The sequence below is a fragment of the Oratosquilla oratoria genome, chromosome 33 (genome assembly GCF_046742065.1).
Source record: "Oratosquilla oratoria isolate Oo_2021 chromosome 33, ASM4674206v1, whole genome shotgun sequence".
Classification (NCBI taxonomy): Eukaryota; Metazoa; Arthropoda; class Malacostraca; order Stomatopoda; family Squillidae; genus Oratosquilla; species Oratosquilla oratoria.
Genome location: NC_134809.1, coordinates 46814181 through 46831166, shown reverse-complemented (window position 1 = coordinate 46831166; position 16986 = coordinate 46814181). Strand labels below are relative to the sequence as shown.

General features: G+C 41.6%; 1 protein-coding gene and 1 pseudogene across 1 annotated transcript in view; one reads left to right on the top strand and one right to left on the bottom strand.

Moving 5' to 3' along the window:
• Positions 1 to 256: 256 nt before the first annotated feature.
• On the top strand, positions 257 to 14592 carry LOC143017988 (uncharacterized; annotated as a pseudogene).
• A 2151-nt stretch (positions 14593 to 16743) lies between these two features.
• Positions 16744 to 16986, bottom strand: part of LOC143017987 (ATP-dependent RNA helicase Ddx1-like) — a 74871-nt gene continuing 74628 nt past the window's right edge. Inside the window, exon 15 of the mRNA XM_076173025.1 lies at positions 16744 to 16926. Within this exon, the coding sequence (XP_076029140.1) occupies positions 16744 to 16926 (183 nt within the window). The remainder of the gene's footprint in view (positions 16927 to 16986) is intronic.

Below are 16986 nucleotides of genomic sequence, written 5' to 3'. Positions count from 1 at the left end.
TTTATGGGAGAGCCCATGTCCAGAAAGAGTACTTGTTGAATGCTGTTGACAGTGTCTTGAAGTGTCATAGAAGACGGGGAGTGTTGAGAAGCTGTCATCGTGAGTACTGGTAGGGGGGGGGGGGTGATTGGGTTTCGTGAGGTCGTGTGTGTGTGTGTGTCACTCTGGGACGATAGTCATATTTTGTTTTGTTTGTGTTACCGACAGGCGAGTGTTGGGGAGACGTGTATGAAGTCTGGTTTTGTGTTTTTAGAACATGACATTGGTTTGTGTCATGGAAACATGGGCCGTGGTATTGGCAGAAGGTTGGTTTTCTGAAATAACACCTGCTGGTGCTATGTCCCAGGTTGTTGCAGATTGTGCAAAAGAGGGGTGTTCTTGAGAGAGATCACTGTTGTGATCGTGTGTGTGACATTTGTCTACCTCTAGTGTTGCTTAATTGTGAGATTTGTGCTACTGTGGATGTCTGTGTGATGGGAAGGGTTTGTTGTTGTATTTGTGTTGTTGCCGTTGTCATGTCTGAAAACTTTCTAGAAAAGTCTACGAGTGTTGTGTCTGGAAGGAAAGGTATTGTGGCTGTTTTCTGCAGTGTCTGGGTGAAGTTGTGATATCAGTCTGAGGTAACCGAGGAGTGAGACTATGTTGTCTTAAGGTCATTTTGTCATTTGCAATCCAGGTTGAGGATGTAAGTGTGGCTTTGAGCTCTTGTTTGAAATCACTTGGGATCTTGACCGCTCATTCCTTCGTGTTGTAAGGGCCTATGTTGAAGTTCTTTGCGATTGTGTAGAGGGGTGAGAGAGAGCCAAATTGTTCAAATTCTGCGAAAGATTTCTTGAACTGTTCTACGAACTGGTCGTATGCTTGTGTTTGAAGGAAGGTGTCTGATTGTACTATGTCACTGGCCAAAGTGTTGTTGAAATCAGTGCGTGATTTGAGGACCACTATTTTTGTTTGGCTGTCCTTGACTTGTGTACGCTGTATTTCTGAATATACATCTTCTAACAAGAGTGTGAATAGCTACGTTATGTCCGTCAAATTTCGGAAGAGTGTGATCGTGTTTAATGAGTGCGAGTAAATTTGTAGCAGTGTTGGTTTTCTGAGAGGTTGACTGGAATCTGTGTTATTTGCGTTGGTGGGTGCCAGCTTGGAACGTGTGTTGTAGGAGTGTGAGGTTTGGGAGTAGGGATTTTTCATGCACACCTTTGTCCTTTAAAATGAAATAAATCATGGCTTGAAAAAACATGAAAAAAATCATATAAATGCCTTCACTTTGGTAACTCACTCACGCTACTGACTGAACTAAGCTTTAGCCTGAAAATTGAGGTATCTACTTACAGACTGATGGATTTGATGCAATGGTGAAGTGGTCTCGTAGGGGTGGGTGAATGAGAATCTGTAAATAGGAAGACAATAAGTACAAGCAAGTGGAGATAGGTATGGTTAGTTCAGTGTGGACTTCAGTTTTTGGTAGGTGCTGAACCAAATGTTAGAGTGTTGCTGGGAGCAATACGTCCATTGGAGAATGGTGGAGACAATGTCCTGCGTAGAGCTGTCTGTGTTTGAATGGCAGTGTTGCTGGGAGCGATACTTCCATTGGAGAATGGTGGAGACGATGTTCCACGTAGAGCTGTCTGTGTTCAATGTTTGGATGAACAGCCGACAGTGGCTTAGATGTGGAAATCAGCTAGTTGGGTGTCCTGTTGGAATGCTCAGCGGCTAGTGTTCGTTCCCTGCCACCCAATATGTTGGTGGTGATCCCGGCACTGGTACCAAATATGTTGGATGGAGTGTTCCAACATATGAGTGAATAGTGTGTGAGTAGAGTGGCTTCTTCTAGAGTGGAGGCGTGGAGATAAAATAGCTGAGGTGTTCTTGTATTTATTCCGCTCTCCAAAGAGGAACAGTTCATTATATACATCAATCCGGCAAGGTTGCTGAAAAGGGAAAAATATTTACATGGTCACTGTTTCCAGTCGAGATGTTAGACATCGGAAATATCTAACTCAAATACATAAGGCAATTAGAAAAAAATTTTTTGATGATACATCACTTTTGGCTACCACCCTTGGAAGGGGGAAAAAGCCTTTGGTTATACAGATGAGGCACCTCTCATTAACGGACATTTAATTAGCTGTGGTTTTCGGTGTTTTTGGTGCTGTTGTTTAGTGCATGCAATAAACTATGCCACCCAATAACCACTCCCCAATAACACCGAAAAACACCGCCAAACACACGCTAATTAACGTTCCCATTTATGAGAGGTCTCACTGTATAGTATATAATAGTCTGTCAACTTATTATTTACTCTTTTCCAGGTTTATTTTTAACTTACCGGTAACCTATTTATTTTATTTACTTATTATTTATAACTTTTATTTATCATTTATAATTCCCCCCCCCCCCATCCGACCTAGTTATTGGACCAAAAGGGGTCTCCTTGTTGGCATGCTCCTCCTTTGTAATCCTTTTGTTATTTGGGGCTACTGTAGGGTGGGGGTGATAGGTACCAGACTGACTGTTGATTCACCTTGGTCTTTGGGATCACAGGTTGGACTCGTGATCAATAGCTATTTCCCCTCCTGGAATAGAGAGCTTAGAGCTTTTTTTGTATGACTGATCTATGGTTAATGCTGTGACCTTACACACACACACACCCCCAACCCCCCCGCCCACGAGAGTTGTAGTAACGAACTCAAAAGTGCAGGCAGCGATACTTGAAATTATTTCAGCCCTGGGCAGGATTCGAACCCAGACCACTGTAGTGGACAGGTCAGAGGACTCTACCCACCGAGAATTTCCTTGGAAAATTCCTTCTAGTTGTGGTGGCCTGGTGTGAATGAAAATTGTGCCAGCTTTTTGGAGTGTGTATGGGTGTAATTGAGAAAGTAGTCAGAAATAGGCTAGCAGTGAGACTACGGTGTTTGAGAAATTTTGTTGTTCTTGTAACCCAGTCTAAATTTTTGGGGCTTTCCCTGATCTCGCTTTTGAAAGTGGATGCAATTTTTTACTGCTCTTTCCTTTGTTTTATGTGGGCCAGTATTATACATTGTGGCCATATGAGGAAGAGGGATGAAAGTGAGCCAAGATGATTAAAATGCTGCAAAGGAGTTTTTGAAATATTTAGACAAACTTCTGGTATATGTGTCTGTTTCCTCAAAAAAATGTTGGACTGGATTATATCACCTGCGAGTGTTTCATTAAGATCTATCCTTGATTTGAGGATGGAAAATTTTGTTTTATCATCCATGACACTTCTATGTGTGATTTCAGATTCCAACTTTGGAGAGTATGTTGGTGTACGGGAATGTTGTAGTCCATTAAATTTTGGTTAAAATATTCTCTTCCTTGCTTAATTGGCCTATGGAGAATTTTTGTGTCCCTTTTGGTGGGGGGTGTGTGGAGAGTTAGTTATCAGGAAGTGGTAGACATGTTTGGACTAGTGTTGTTGAGGATTTTGGCAGGAATGGGAATGAGTACAATAATTATGTGTGGGTTGAGATGTGTGGGATGTGATAAAATATAAACACAAAGGTAACAGAGAGTAGCCACTTGGTGAACACCTATCACAGAAACTGTATCCACCCAAAGGTGAATATGGTGTATGGTCTGGCTCCTGGGTGATGAAGGTTATTTTGGCTTGTTGTGGGGTGAAGATGAAACACAGATGGGTAGAGTGCTGTAAAACAAAATGACAGTAGGAATATAGTGTATATAAGAGGAAATGTGAAAATTTACAATGTAACACAGTTAAATAAAAAAATTATTTATATAGTATATTATAGTATATATATATCCAGTGTGGAGTTAAAAACGACAAGCATTAGTTGTAGTTGTGTCAGTTTTTTTTCCTTCGTATTCTCGATTTTCCTGTGATAAGAGATTTTCCATATAACTGGGTGAAATTGAAACTAAGTCTCTATATTCCCCCTTCCATTTTGGTTCTCGATTTGACATCGACGTTTTGTCTTAAACAACGACATTTATCAAAGATTATAACTGAAATAAACAAAAATTACATGATAACAGTAAAGGTACTATGACAATATCAAGATATAACTGAAATAACAAAAATTACATAGGTAACAGTAAAGGTACTAGACCAATTATCAAGATAAAACTGAAATATACAAAAAAAATTACATGGTAACAGAAATAATATAAGGTGACAGATTTGTGAAAATAAAAATACGCAAGACTTACATTTTAAATGGGGGGAAGAGATGAGGAAGAAGGGTGTGACAATCGGGGATGAGCAGAATTATATATAACCTAAGATCAGGTCAGACAAGGGGGGGGGGGGGAAGGGACAGACAATAAGGACCTTCAGAGGTCAAGGGGTAAGGGTGTCTCGGTGGGGGTGGGGGTAGGGTCAGGCGGGTTGCGGTCACCGAGGGTGGGGGAGGAGGTGCGAGGTGAAGGGAGAGTAGAGAGAATGGGGTAGAGTGAGGGGGGGATTTTTTTAATTTCTAAATAATGGGATAAGAAAGAGATTACATTGCTTTGGATGTTAATAAGCCAGAGTTCTGTCCTTAATGTGAAAGGCTTCGAGTAGTTTGTTAGTCCTCCTAGGGTCACTTGCTCGATCCAGTAATTTTGGTGTTGTGTGGTTTGATCAAAATCATCCCTCCTGAGTGCAGTGGTTATGGAAACTCCTGATCGATGTTTCTTTTGATTGCTCCCTCTTGTAGGTGGAAAGTTTAGGCCGATGGCTGACTTTACATCTAGTAAAACCAATGTAGAATGAGGGAGGAAATTACAATTTCCTGTAGATCATTGATATTGATCACACTACATTAGTATTTAGATGTGAAGTCTGATCGCCCTAGACAAAATTTGTCATGATCAGGGAGGAAGTTTTTGGATTTTATATAATAGATGAGGAACTCTGATTTTTGTTGTTTCTCAATTGTAGGGGAGGCAATTTTTAAATAATGGGATAGAAGAGATTACATTTGCTTTGGATGTTAACCGGTGTTCTGTCCCCTTAATGTGAAAGAGGAGCTTTGAGTAGTTGTAGTCTCCTAGGGTCATTGTTCGATCCCAATAATTTTGTGGTGGTTGTTGATCAAAATCATCCCTCTGAGTGCCAGTGTTATGGAAACTCCTATGATGTAAGATATACTTCTGTCATCCCCGATTGTCACACCCCTTCTTCCTCTCTTCCCCCCTTTAAATGTAAGTCTTCGTATTTATTTTCACAAATCTGTCACCTTTTATTATTTCTGTTACCATGTAATTTTTTGTTATTTCAGTTTTAATCTTGATATTGCCCACCTTCTCTAGTACCTTTACAGTTACCATGTAATTTTTGTTATTTCAGATTATATCTTTGATATTGTCTAGTACCTTTACTGTTACCATGTAATTTTTAGTTATTTTCAGTTATATCTTGGATAATGTCTGGTTTTAAGACGAAACGTCGGTGTCAAATGAGAACAAAAGGACAGAATATAGAGACTTTAGTTTCAATTCCACCCAGTTTAATGGAAAATCTCTCATCAGGAAAATCGAGAATACAAAGAAAAAACTGAACAAACTACAACAAAGCTGTCGTTTTTAACCTCCCATGCTGTATTACGTGAGAACCTGCTCCCCCCCTTTTACTAATATATATACATATATATATACAAGTGCCGGCTTCTCCGCCAGGTGCGCTTGGCCTGCGATGCTGCTTGCTTTGGCAAGTAGGTGCTTTGCACCCTGCCCTTCGGGGGGCTCGGCCCTTAGGGGCGAGTTTTTGCTTTGTTTGCAGCCAATCAATCGTCTTCTGTTGACTGTGACGTCAGTGTTCTAGGCCAATTGGTCGTCTTCGTTGGCCATGACGTCACCACTCTTACGCCCAATCAGTTGTCCCCGTTGCCATGATGTCCACCAACTCTCTTAGACCAATCAGGTTCTCATGGACTGTTACCAAATCACCGTCGCACAGCTAGATCATTTTGCCAAAAAACAGAACAGTGTTAATTTGTTTTATCTATTTATTAAAGGAGGGCAGGAGGAGAGGCAGATGTGAAATGGGGTAGGAGTACTGACAGAGAAAATTTGAAAGTAAAAAAAAGATGTTTTGGAAAGAAATTAAGAGAGGAAGAGGAGGCGAATCAAGTAGGGAAGAAAAGGTAAAAGGTACAGATGGATAGATGATAATGGAAGAGATGGCAGTGAGGGGAAGATGGGCAGAATATTTTAGGGAGTTGCTGAATGTGAAGGAGGATAGGGAAGGAAAGATAGCTGCAGTGGGAAATGCGAAGAAAATGAGAGTGATGAGTGAGGAGAATGGAGGAGAAATAAGGAAGGATGAGGTGAAGGCAGTTGTAAAGATGATGAAAGCAGGTAAGGCACCTGGTCTGGATGGATGTCATGCAGAATGTCTGAAAAAGGGAGGTTCAGTGATGGTGGACTGGTTGGTGAGGTTATTTAATGTTTGCTGGAGAGGGTAGAGTACCGGAGGACTGGAGTAGTGCCTGTATAGTTCCTCTTTACAAGGGAAAAGGGGACAAGTGTGAATGTAGTAGTTTCAGAGGGATTAGCCTGTTGAGTGTAGTAGGGAAGGCTTATGGGAGGATCTTAATTGAGAGGATTAGGAGAGGAACAGAAGGAGTAATTGGTGAGGAACAGTGTGGATTTAGGACGGGTAGAGGTTGTGTAGATCAGATCTTTGTGGTAGACAGATATGTGAGAAAGCTATAGGAAAGGGGAAGGATGTTTTTTGGGCTTTTATGGATCTGGAAAAAGCTTATGATAGGGTAGACAGAAAGGCACTGTGGGAGGTTATGCAGATTTATGGGATAGGAGGAAAGCTTTTGGGAGCTGTCAAGAGTTTTTATGAGAGTAGTAGAGCATGTGTTAGGATTAGAAATGGAGAGAGTGAGTGGTTTGAAGTAAAGGTGGGACTTCGTCAAGGATGCGTTATGTCGCCCTGGCTGTTCAACTTATACATGGATGGAGTGGTGCGAGAGGTGAATGCTAGGGTAGTGAGTCAGGGATTGGAGATGGTTAAAGAAAATGGAGAAAAGTGGGAGGTGAGCCAGCTGTTGTTTGCGGACGACACTGCGCTTGTGGCAGGGTCATAGGAGGGATTGAGGAAGCTGGTGGCAGAGTTTGGGAGAGTATGTGATAGAAGAAAGCTAAAGATAAATGTGGGTTAAAAGTAAGGTGATGAGATGTACAAGGGGTGAAAGTGGCAGTAGACTGGAAGTGAACATTAAGGGAGAGCAACTGAGGAAGTGGATAGTTTTAGATACTTGGGTGCAAGTGTAGCAGGAAAAGGTGGAGTGAGGGTGGAGGTAGAATGTAGATTGAGCGAAGCGCGAAAATGCCTTGGTGGTTTAAAGAGTGTAATGGGGAATAGACATTTGGGAATGGATGCGAAGAGGAGACTGTATGAAGGAGTGATTGTGCCAACAGCACTGTATGGGGCAGAAACGTGGAACATAAGAGAAGAAGAGAGAAGGAGTTTGAATGTGTTTGAGATGAGGTGTCTGAGAAGTATGGTGGGGGTTACTAGGCTGGATAGAGTGAGAAATGAGGAGGTGAGGAGGAGAACAGGGCTAAAAAAGGATTTGGGAGATAGGGTTGATGAAAGAATATTAGGATGGTTTGGACACATGGAAAGAATGAGTGAAGAAATACTAGTAAAAGAGGTATGGAAGGCAGATGTGGAGGGAGTGAACATGAGGGGACGTCCTAGGATGAGGTGGATGGATGGGGTGAAAGGGGGCTTTGGGGAAGAGGGGAATGTCTGTTGAGGAAGGAAGGGAGAGGACGGAAGACAGAGGTGAGTGGAGAATGGTTGTATATGGATGATGTTGTGACTGTATGAGGAGGAATGGCCGGGGGGGTGGGGGGGGGGCTAGTATGTGTGAGTAAATTTTGACGCAGCCCGAAGGGATTTCTCCCCGTCCTCGCCTTATATGCAAACGGGGAAGGAGAGGGGGGGTCGCCGATTGAATGAAGCGGCCTTGCTGTGGATGTACTGTGTCTTGCGACATTGCTTCTGACCCAGGGCGGTGGGCAGGGTGCAGGGATGACCCGTCATCCAGGAGGTGCTCAGATGAGAGGAAGGGTGGGAGGGGTGTGGAGTGTATTTAGGGATGAAATGGGTGGGAGTGTTTTTGTGCCTTTCCCTTTTTGGCTACCTCCCTTGGAAAGGGGAAAAAGCCTTGGTATATGTATGTATGTATTAATATATCAGGACTTTTAGTGTAGATTCCTTTGAGAAGTGGAGGGCTCGTGGAGGGGTTGGAAAAACGAGTCTGGATGTAGGCTTGTGTGTGGTCAATTTGGCTGCACTAGTGGTTCTGGGATGGGGCTTTTGTCTGTGTTGCTGGGTGATGGTGGGTGGGCGGTCATCTTGTCCCTGCATGGTAGTGGTCCTAAGATAGGGCTTTTTTTCTGTGGTGCTGGGTGATTGCGGGTGAATAGGCATAAGAGGTCTGTGGCTAGTAATGTTGTTGGCTACATTAGAGTTGGCTGCCTTGTAGTAATTTGCTGGCTATGTTGGAATTGATTGCTTTATAGTAATGTTGCTGGCTATATTGGAATATCCCTGGGTAGACTTGCACTGAGGAGTGGAGCTGCATTGTAGACTATCTTCTTTTCTCACTGCTGCTATGAGAATGTTGAGTTGTGGTGATCTTTGTATCCCAGTGGCTGCTACCAGAAAATGTGGAAGGTTGCTGTCCACACTTTTGGAGGCGATGTGAGTAGCGGAGCAAGTAAAGGCTGGTTAGTTCTATGGATTTACTCTAATAAATCACAGCCAGTTATATTGTGTAGAGCCAGTCGAGATCTGCACTAAGAAGCAAGGCAGCTGACCATGAAGGCTGTAACAGTTGCCACTACATCAATTTTTTGTTGTACAGTAATATTTACAGTGTGACAGAAGTAGGTATTTGCATGGTTAAGTGACACAACATTAAACAAAAATATATACAATTATGGTACACAGAAGGACATGACATATTTTTAATAATATATGGTGAAAAATAAAAGGGTAATTCCTTCTGTGGATGTACACTTCTTAATGGTCGTCTCTTGTGTGGACCAGGTGTCCTAAGAGGTCAAGGTCAGGTCAGCCTAATTCCATTGTTAAATGGCCTCTGGACAGGTTTCTAGTTAGACCTGATGCTCAACAGCCACTTGGTGCTGCTGCTGAGACATATGCAATGTTGTCTGGCTTGATATCTTTCTTCTTGTAGTGTGACATCCTGTGATGTGCAATATATCTCAACAAGGGTAAGGTGATGAGATGTATAAGGGAAGAGGATGCCAGTGAGTTGGAAGTAAGTCTTTAAAGAGGGAAGTTGGAGGAAGTGGATATCTTTAGGCATTTGGGGGTCACATGTGGCAGGAAAGGGAGTGGAGGTGGAGGTTAATTGTAGACTGAGAGAAGCAAGTAAATACCTTGGGGGATTAAAAAGTGTCATGAGAAATAGGCTTTTGGGAATGGATGCAAAGAGACATTAAGGGGTGATTGTCATGACAGCACTGTATGGGGCAGACTTGGAATTTAAAAGAGGCAGAGATGAAATGTCTGAGAAGTGTAGTAGGGGTCACAAGGTTGAATAGAGTGAGAAACAAAGAGGTATGGAGGAGAGTAGTGGTGGAAAATGAGATGGCAGAATATTGGGATGTTTGGACACATGGAAAGAATTAGTGAAGAAAGATTAGTAAAAGAGGTGTGGAAGACAAGAGATGAATGGAGGGAACTTGAGGGGACAACTGAGGATGATATGGCTGGAATGGATGGGGTGAAAGGTGCATTTGAATAAGAGGGGAATGTTTTGGTTGAGCAATGGGGGGAAGGTTCGTTTCGCTGCGGAACGGTTGAGTGAGAGTAAAGAGAGAAGAACAGTAGAAGGAAAGGGAGGAGAAAAGAGAGTAAGGAGATAAAGGAGTTGGAATGTTAGTTAGTAAGAGTTAGCGTAGTAGAGAGTAGAATCAAATGAAGAGAAGTACAGAAGATAGAAGAGGTAAGGACTAGAGAGAGAAGAAGTAAGAAGACGGTAAATGGATGTGAGAGAAGAGGGTATAGTAAAGTAGAGAGTGAGTAGAAGGTAAGAGAAGAGAGGAAGAAAGAGTAAAGGAGTAAGATAGGTAGTAAGTAGGAGTAGGAGTAGTAGGAGAAGTAAGCAGGAAGAGAGGAATAACGTAGTGAGGTAAAGAGTAGTAAAGAGAGTAAGCAGGAACGAGTGGTGAATGGCGGTATATAGATGATACTTGATGCAAGGGAGGGGGGGGTGGGGGGGTAGGGAGTTGGTTATGTGTGAGGCAGCCCCCAAAGGGATTTCTTCCCATCATCTTTTTTTCTGCATGAGGGGCCTTACTGAGGATGCATTGTGTCCAGCAGTTTGGGCCTGCTGTGGGGGATATTTGATTGTATTTTTTGGCTGTGTTCTAGCATGCATTGCTTCTGAAACCCATAACCAGGCCACGTGGGCAAGGTGGCAGGGGTTAATCCTTCATCCACAAGGGGTAAAGATATAAAGGGAAACCAAATGATTTGTTGGATAGGCATGGGATGGTGTGAAAAGGGAAGAGGCTTTGTGGTATATAGAGTGAATATATTTTGTTTTGTTTTCATGGAGTAATTTGAATGTTTCAGGCAGTATTTGGAAGAAATCCAAAGCCTAAAGCCAGATGTGGGGGGGGTTGCGTCAAGCTGACAAACGATCTGAGAAGAAATATCAGATGTGATGAAAATGTGCGTTACCAGCAAAACCCAAACCACTTGGGGGGAGTCAGATCACGTTATCCAACCCAGAGTGGTGCAGGAGAAGTTCTTTTACACAACTTTGGGGTTAAGTAAAAAGGACTATTGCATGATTTTAAGATACACAGTGAATGGGTATTAGGAAGGGTAATTCACAGCACTGGAAATAAAATTCATGAACCTTGGTTTCGAGACAATTTCCTTTAGCTGATTGATGTGTCTTTCGATTTTGCTTTCTACATACATACATAATACCAAGGCTTTTTCCTCCTTCCCCTTACTAGGGGAGGTAGCCAACAAGGAAAAGGCATAAAAACATTTACCCACCCATTTCAATCCCTGAAAACACTCCACACCCCTCCAACCCTCCCACCCATCGTTAGCACGCCTAGATGACGGGTCATCCCTGCACCCTTGTCCACTGCCCTGGGTCAGAAGCCAGTGGTCGCAAGACACAGCACATCCACAGCAAGGCCGCTTCATTAAAATCGGGCGACTCCCCCATATCAAGGAGAGGACCGGAGGAGAAAATCCCTTCGGGCTGCGTCAAAATTTTGCTCACGAACACACTACCTCACCCCCCCAATCCCACCTCATGCATCACAACATTTTCCATATACAACCATTCTCCATACACAATCACTCTCCGTCTTCTGTCCTTCCTCAACAGGACATTCCCCTCTTCCCCCCAAAGCCCCCTTCATCCCCATCCCATCCATCTCATCCTAGGACGTTCCCCTCATGTTCACTCCCTCCACATCTGCATTCCATACCTCCTTTACTAGTCTTTCTTCACGTCATTCTTTCACATGTGTCCCAAACCATTCCTAATACTCCTCTCATCAACCCTATCACCCTCTCTACCCAACTCCCTTTCCCACCCCTGTTCTCCTCCTCATTTCTCACTCTATCCTAGCCTAGTAACCCCCATCATTCTTCTCAGACACTTCATCTCAAAACACATTCAAGCTCCTTCTCTCTTCCCTCTCTTATGTTCCTTGTTTCTGTCTCCATACAGTGATGTTTTGGCACAATCCACTCCTTCATACAGTCTCCTTTTTAGCATCCATTCCCAAATTTTCTAATTCCTTTCATTACACTTTACTTCAATCCACCAAGAGGCATTTTACTTGCTTCTCTCAATCTACATTCTACCTCTCACCTTTTCCTGCCTACATTTGCACCCAAGTATCTAAAAACTATCCACTTCCTCCAGTTACTCTCCCATAATGGCTCCACTTCCAGATTTACTGCCACCTTTTCACCCCTTGTAAACATCTTCATTCACCTTACTTTTACCCACATTTATCTTCAGATTTGCTTCTATCACACAACACTCTCCCCAAACTCTGTCACACAACTTCCTCAATCCCCATCCTCCCGATTCCTGCCACAAGCGCCAGTGTCGTCCGCAAACAACATGCTGGCTCACCCTCCCACTTTTCTTTAACCATCTCCAATCCGTGACCCCACTACCCTTCGCATTTACTCTCTCGCACTACACCCCATCCCATGTATAAGTTGGAACAGACCAGGGAGACATAACGCATCCTTGACGACAGTTCCCACCTTTACCTCCAAACCACTCACTCTCTACTCCATTTCTAATCCTGACACAAGCTCTACTTACTCTCATAAAAACTCTTGACAGGCTCCGAGTAGAAGCTTTCCTCCTATCCCCGTATATTCCGCATAACCTCCCACAGTGCCTTTTCTGTCTACCCTATCGTAAGCCTTTTTCAGATCCATAAAGGCCCAAAAAACATCCTTCCCCTTTCCTTTTTGGCTTTTTTTTCCCTTTCCTATAGCTTTTTGTTTTTTTTTTCCCCTGTTCCTATAGCTTTCCTTTTTGCTTTCCTTTCCTTACTTGTGGCTATAACCCATTCTGGACCAGAGCCACACATCCATTTTGTCATTATCAAAAGAAAGACCTCCACTTATAGAGGAACCATAAGTTGCCCTTTGAAACTATTGCTATCCCTTCTTTTTTTGGTTCTTCCGTTAAATCAAAACCTTCACCTCTTCCAAATGTCCTCCACATCCCTCTGTTTTCTATTCCAACTATGGTTTGGGAATAAGAATGTCAACACTGTCCCCAATGCAATGTCATAGAAGACAACTAAATAGGATTGGAGTGAGGACCTTACAGGAGCCCTCCTCTATTGTATTTTCCTCCTTGTGAAGAGTCAAGGCAAAAGAGGGTCCCAGTGGAGGAAGACTTCAAACCAGAACCTTAGTAATTGGGTCCTTTGTTGTGAATGATATGGAATAAATGAAAACAGACGAATAAAAGGGTATTGATAGAATTTGAAGATGATTAACCTGGAAATGGTTCTTTTGATGTCCCATCTTTGCAGGACAACCAGTAAGAGCTAACCTATTTATTGGTCCCTGAATAAGAAGACATAGTGCAGCAGTCAGGATCATATAAATAGGGGAAAAACCGTCCTTTAGGACAAGTTAAGCATACATATTTCAGCTATTTTCTCTTCTTTTGCCCTTTGCAGATTCAGGTTTACTTTGTGTCCATCAGTGAAATCTTCTCTTAGAAGTGCTCTTTTTTCTATGGCATATCAGCATGGACTCACCTCTAGCTAGACAATTGGAAATGAGTGTTGGACGAGGAGCTACAGACATTATTCTTACTCTGATAGGTGGATGTCATAGGTGTGAGATTCACATACAGTTGACATGCTCTACCTTTTTATATTGTGTTAACTTAATGCCTTCAACATGAGGAAGGGTAAAAGGTGCAGATTGAGTGACAGAATGTTAATGGGAAGTAAATGTGATGAGGGGAAGAGGGGTTAGAAGTAAATGTGATGAGTGGGAGGGTTTGGTTTGAGTATTTCAGGGAGCTGTTGAATGTGGGGAAGAGGTTAAAGGGGATTGTGGCAGATGGAAATCTTTAGGAAAATGGTTTTGATGGGAGAAAAAAAATGAAGATGGCAATTGGGAAAGAAACCGAGGATACTAAAAGACATAGAAAGTGATGAAGGCTGGTGAAGCACCTGGGATATTCATTTTGCCTGCCTCTGCAAAATTAAGTGGTTTAAAGAGAAGTGGGGTGGGTCACTATATAGTGAAGCAATGAGACATTGCAGTGCCTTGTCCAGAGCAGTGTCGTGAGAGACAGTCATCCCAAATTGGTGGATAGATGGGAGGGAGCAATGAATATGTTTTTTTTGATGGTGTGTAGTGTGGGTGTATGTTTCAGCTTAGCCACCTCTCCTAGTAAGTGGGAGATCCCTTTGGTTATATGTGTGTGTAAAGCTTTATTATTGTTCTGGCAGACTCAAACCTGGCAAATAGTCACCAATGTTGCTGTGGTAGTAGTGCTGGCTGGTCTTCACCTTCAAGGAGCTTCTGGGATTAATACTGCCCGGCAGCTTGGAATCTCATGGATTCGGACAGTTATTGTCACTACCAAACCAATCCGCTCAACCTCCTCTTCTTGTCAGCCATGAGCTACAGTTTTGTCACTCTCTAACTAGTGGATCCACCACCACTGACCCAAACGCTTTGCCCTCATCTGTTGGACCTACTAGTGGATTGCTCGGGACGATCACAACAATGGAGTCACCTGTGAGAAAACACTCGTGGTACACTCACACAAGTGCATGGCTCTTCCCACTTGCCGAGCCCCTTAAGTAGCCCTTGATCCTCCTTCTGACATTCCTGCACTATCACCTGCACCTCTTCCTGCTCGTCTGGTGCTCTGCCCCATCTTTTTACCTCCTTGCCTACACGCCAACAAGGAGGGAACGTATACCTTGTCAATTTACCAATTCCGACGCAAACCTTTCGTGCTGTCCACCCATCAAATACAACTCCTCCATTTGGGGCTAAACTTGTTTATTCCTTTACAACCTTGTGAGTGAGTGACAAGATCATCATTTCAAATTGCCCAAGTTCCTAAACCAGGAATAGTTGTGTGATACTTGAGAGGTTTTGATGCGTGTAAAGAAATGCTCAGGAACTAATTGAACTTTACAAGCTACTGGTAAAGGACATGCACAATGATGTTCTTGCAGGTTTTTGTTTAAATTTTGTAGAACTTTTAAGAAGAGACTATAAAAATAAAACATGCTAATTTTAGTGTCACAATACTTTGGTAAGTGATCCAAATTATTTTAATTATAACTGATTAATAAAAAATGGATAGTAAAACTGTTTAAGTTCAGCAGTTCTCCTTGAGAGGAGACAGAGTTCTTAATGTTGTAATTATTTCATGACAGAACAGTGACAGTTGGTGGGTATTCAGTCCTAGAACCATAACATGGGGTATGATTTTTACAAAATGACCCCAATTGATGAAAAACAACATCAAGCATAAATTTAAACAAAATTGTCAGTTTAATAGTTCATAAGTTGTTTTTACTTTTGATGTAATTCTCAAGAATATTCATGTGTACTTATCTTGCCACATTAACTTTCATTTTAAAATATAGGTTTCAGGTTAGTAACGATTTCTTGACAGTTTATTTTTTTTTAACACTTGAAATTTGTACATTTTTCAGTGGACTTACATTTGAATGTACACTTGGAAAATGCATTGACTGGACATTAGTGAAAATGCAAAGTTTACATAATCTTATCGATCAGTGTGAAAAAAGGCTTATTTTTATCAATTTTTTATAGAATGGATATATGTATAGTGGAAAATAAAATGTTGCTGTATGATAAACAAACCCTCTCAAAAGATTTATCTAACGATATTAAATTTGATTTGCATTATTTTGATAAAGAACCTAGTAAGCATTCCCCAATAGCCAAATGCTGAAATATGTCACCAATTTTTAAAAACCTTGAGTAAACAGGCTTGATTGGTCAAATTGGACGCTCTTTAGCTACTGTGCTATAAATACTTACACAAGTTAATGCAAGATGACGGTATTCAGCTTGATAAATGCAATGGGTGCTAATTTGGACAAAGATCCCTTAGGTCAAGACAACCATACAAACCAGAGTATACATTTGAACCCTTTTCACCTTTTGTTCTATTGTGCTGCCAGGCAAAATTTATTTGTATATAAACAAAAGTCCATCTGCAGTGAGAGGGTTAAGTTTACCTGTTATCAGGTATTCTGAACACTCATTTTTCCTTTCACTAAAGACTACAAGTCATTTGAACTGGTTGAATTTTACTGTTTCCATGTGATTGGCGGTATTTTTCCACAGAACAACATTACAATAGTAATAAAAAATTTATATATTTTAATCAATATATATATACATTATAAACAGTATTACAAAATATGCATTTGATAGGGCAGTATGAGAAAGACAAACTGGCTCTGACCCAAAATGCCAGGATTGGAGGGATACAGAATCTTTAAGGTGTGACACTATGTAATTGGGCAAGTTGTCAATTTTATCAGTATGTCATGACAAACGAGTGAATGAAATCGTGTCATGAAAATACCAGGTAATAAATAGTCTGGCCACTAGTTCACACGGCTAAGTCTAAACCCACTGTGTACCTTGATAGTGACTATCAATTCTTCCAGTGATTATCCTTTCATCATCCAGGTTGTTCAGTTGATTCAGTGACAGGTGGTTTAAAAAGAAGGCATTTTAATTATTTTTGTGAAGAAATCAAATGTCTTCTTTGAAACACTATTTGAATATTTTGCAAAACCCAAGCTGTAAAAAACCTACAGAGGTGTATTTCCGTTTGAGGCTTTTGAAAAAATGTCAACATTTAAGAAAAATTAAAGAAAGGAAAAAAAACTCAATGACACTTTTCTTTCCCCCTCCATGAATTTTTTTTTTCTTTTCTTTTCTTTTTTTTAATTCAATAGTGTTGGAAAACTAAAAGCCCATTTTGAGAAATGGAAATTTCCCTTCTTCTGCATCAAAATTTTATGTTCTCAGAAGTAAAGGAGCTGCTCATACAGACTGACCATGGATATATAGATATATAATGACAAAGTTCTTATCAGTCATGCCAATAACACAAGAATGCACAACAATGTACTTGTGTATCCTTTTCATTTTAAAACAACAATTCTAAGCTATAATCTGGATTTTCATTTTCTCCCCATTAGTTTCTCGAGCTTCATGAGCCTTGCCCATAGGTCTCCAAGAACAGCTTTCATCTTCCCCATCATGGAATGCTGTTGTTGGTTTCCAAAGAGCATGTGAACATTTTGAAAAAAGTCACCACTGTTCATGAGTGAAACATTGACATCAGCAAGTAGCAGGGGGATCTCCTGGTTCCACAGGAACCAGAAAACTCATTCTTCAGGTCCAGGTACCACTTGCCTGGTTCA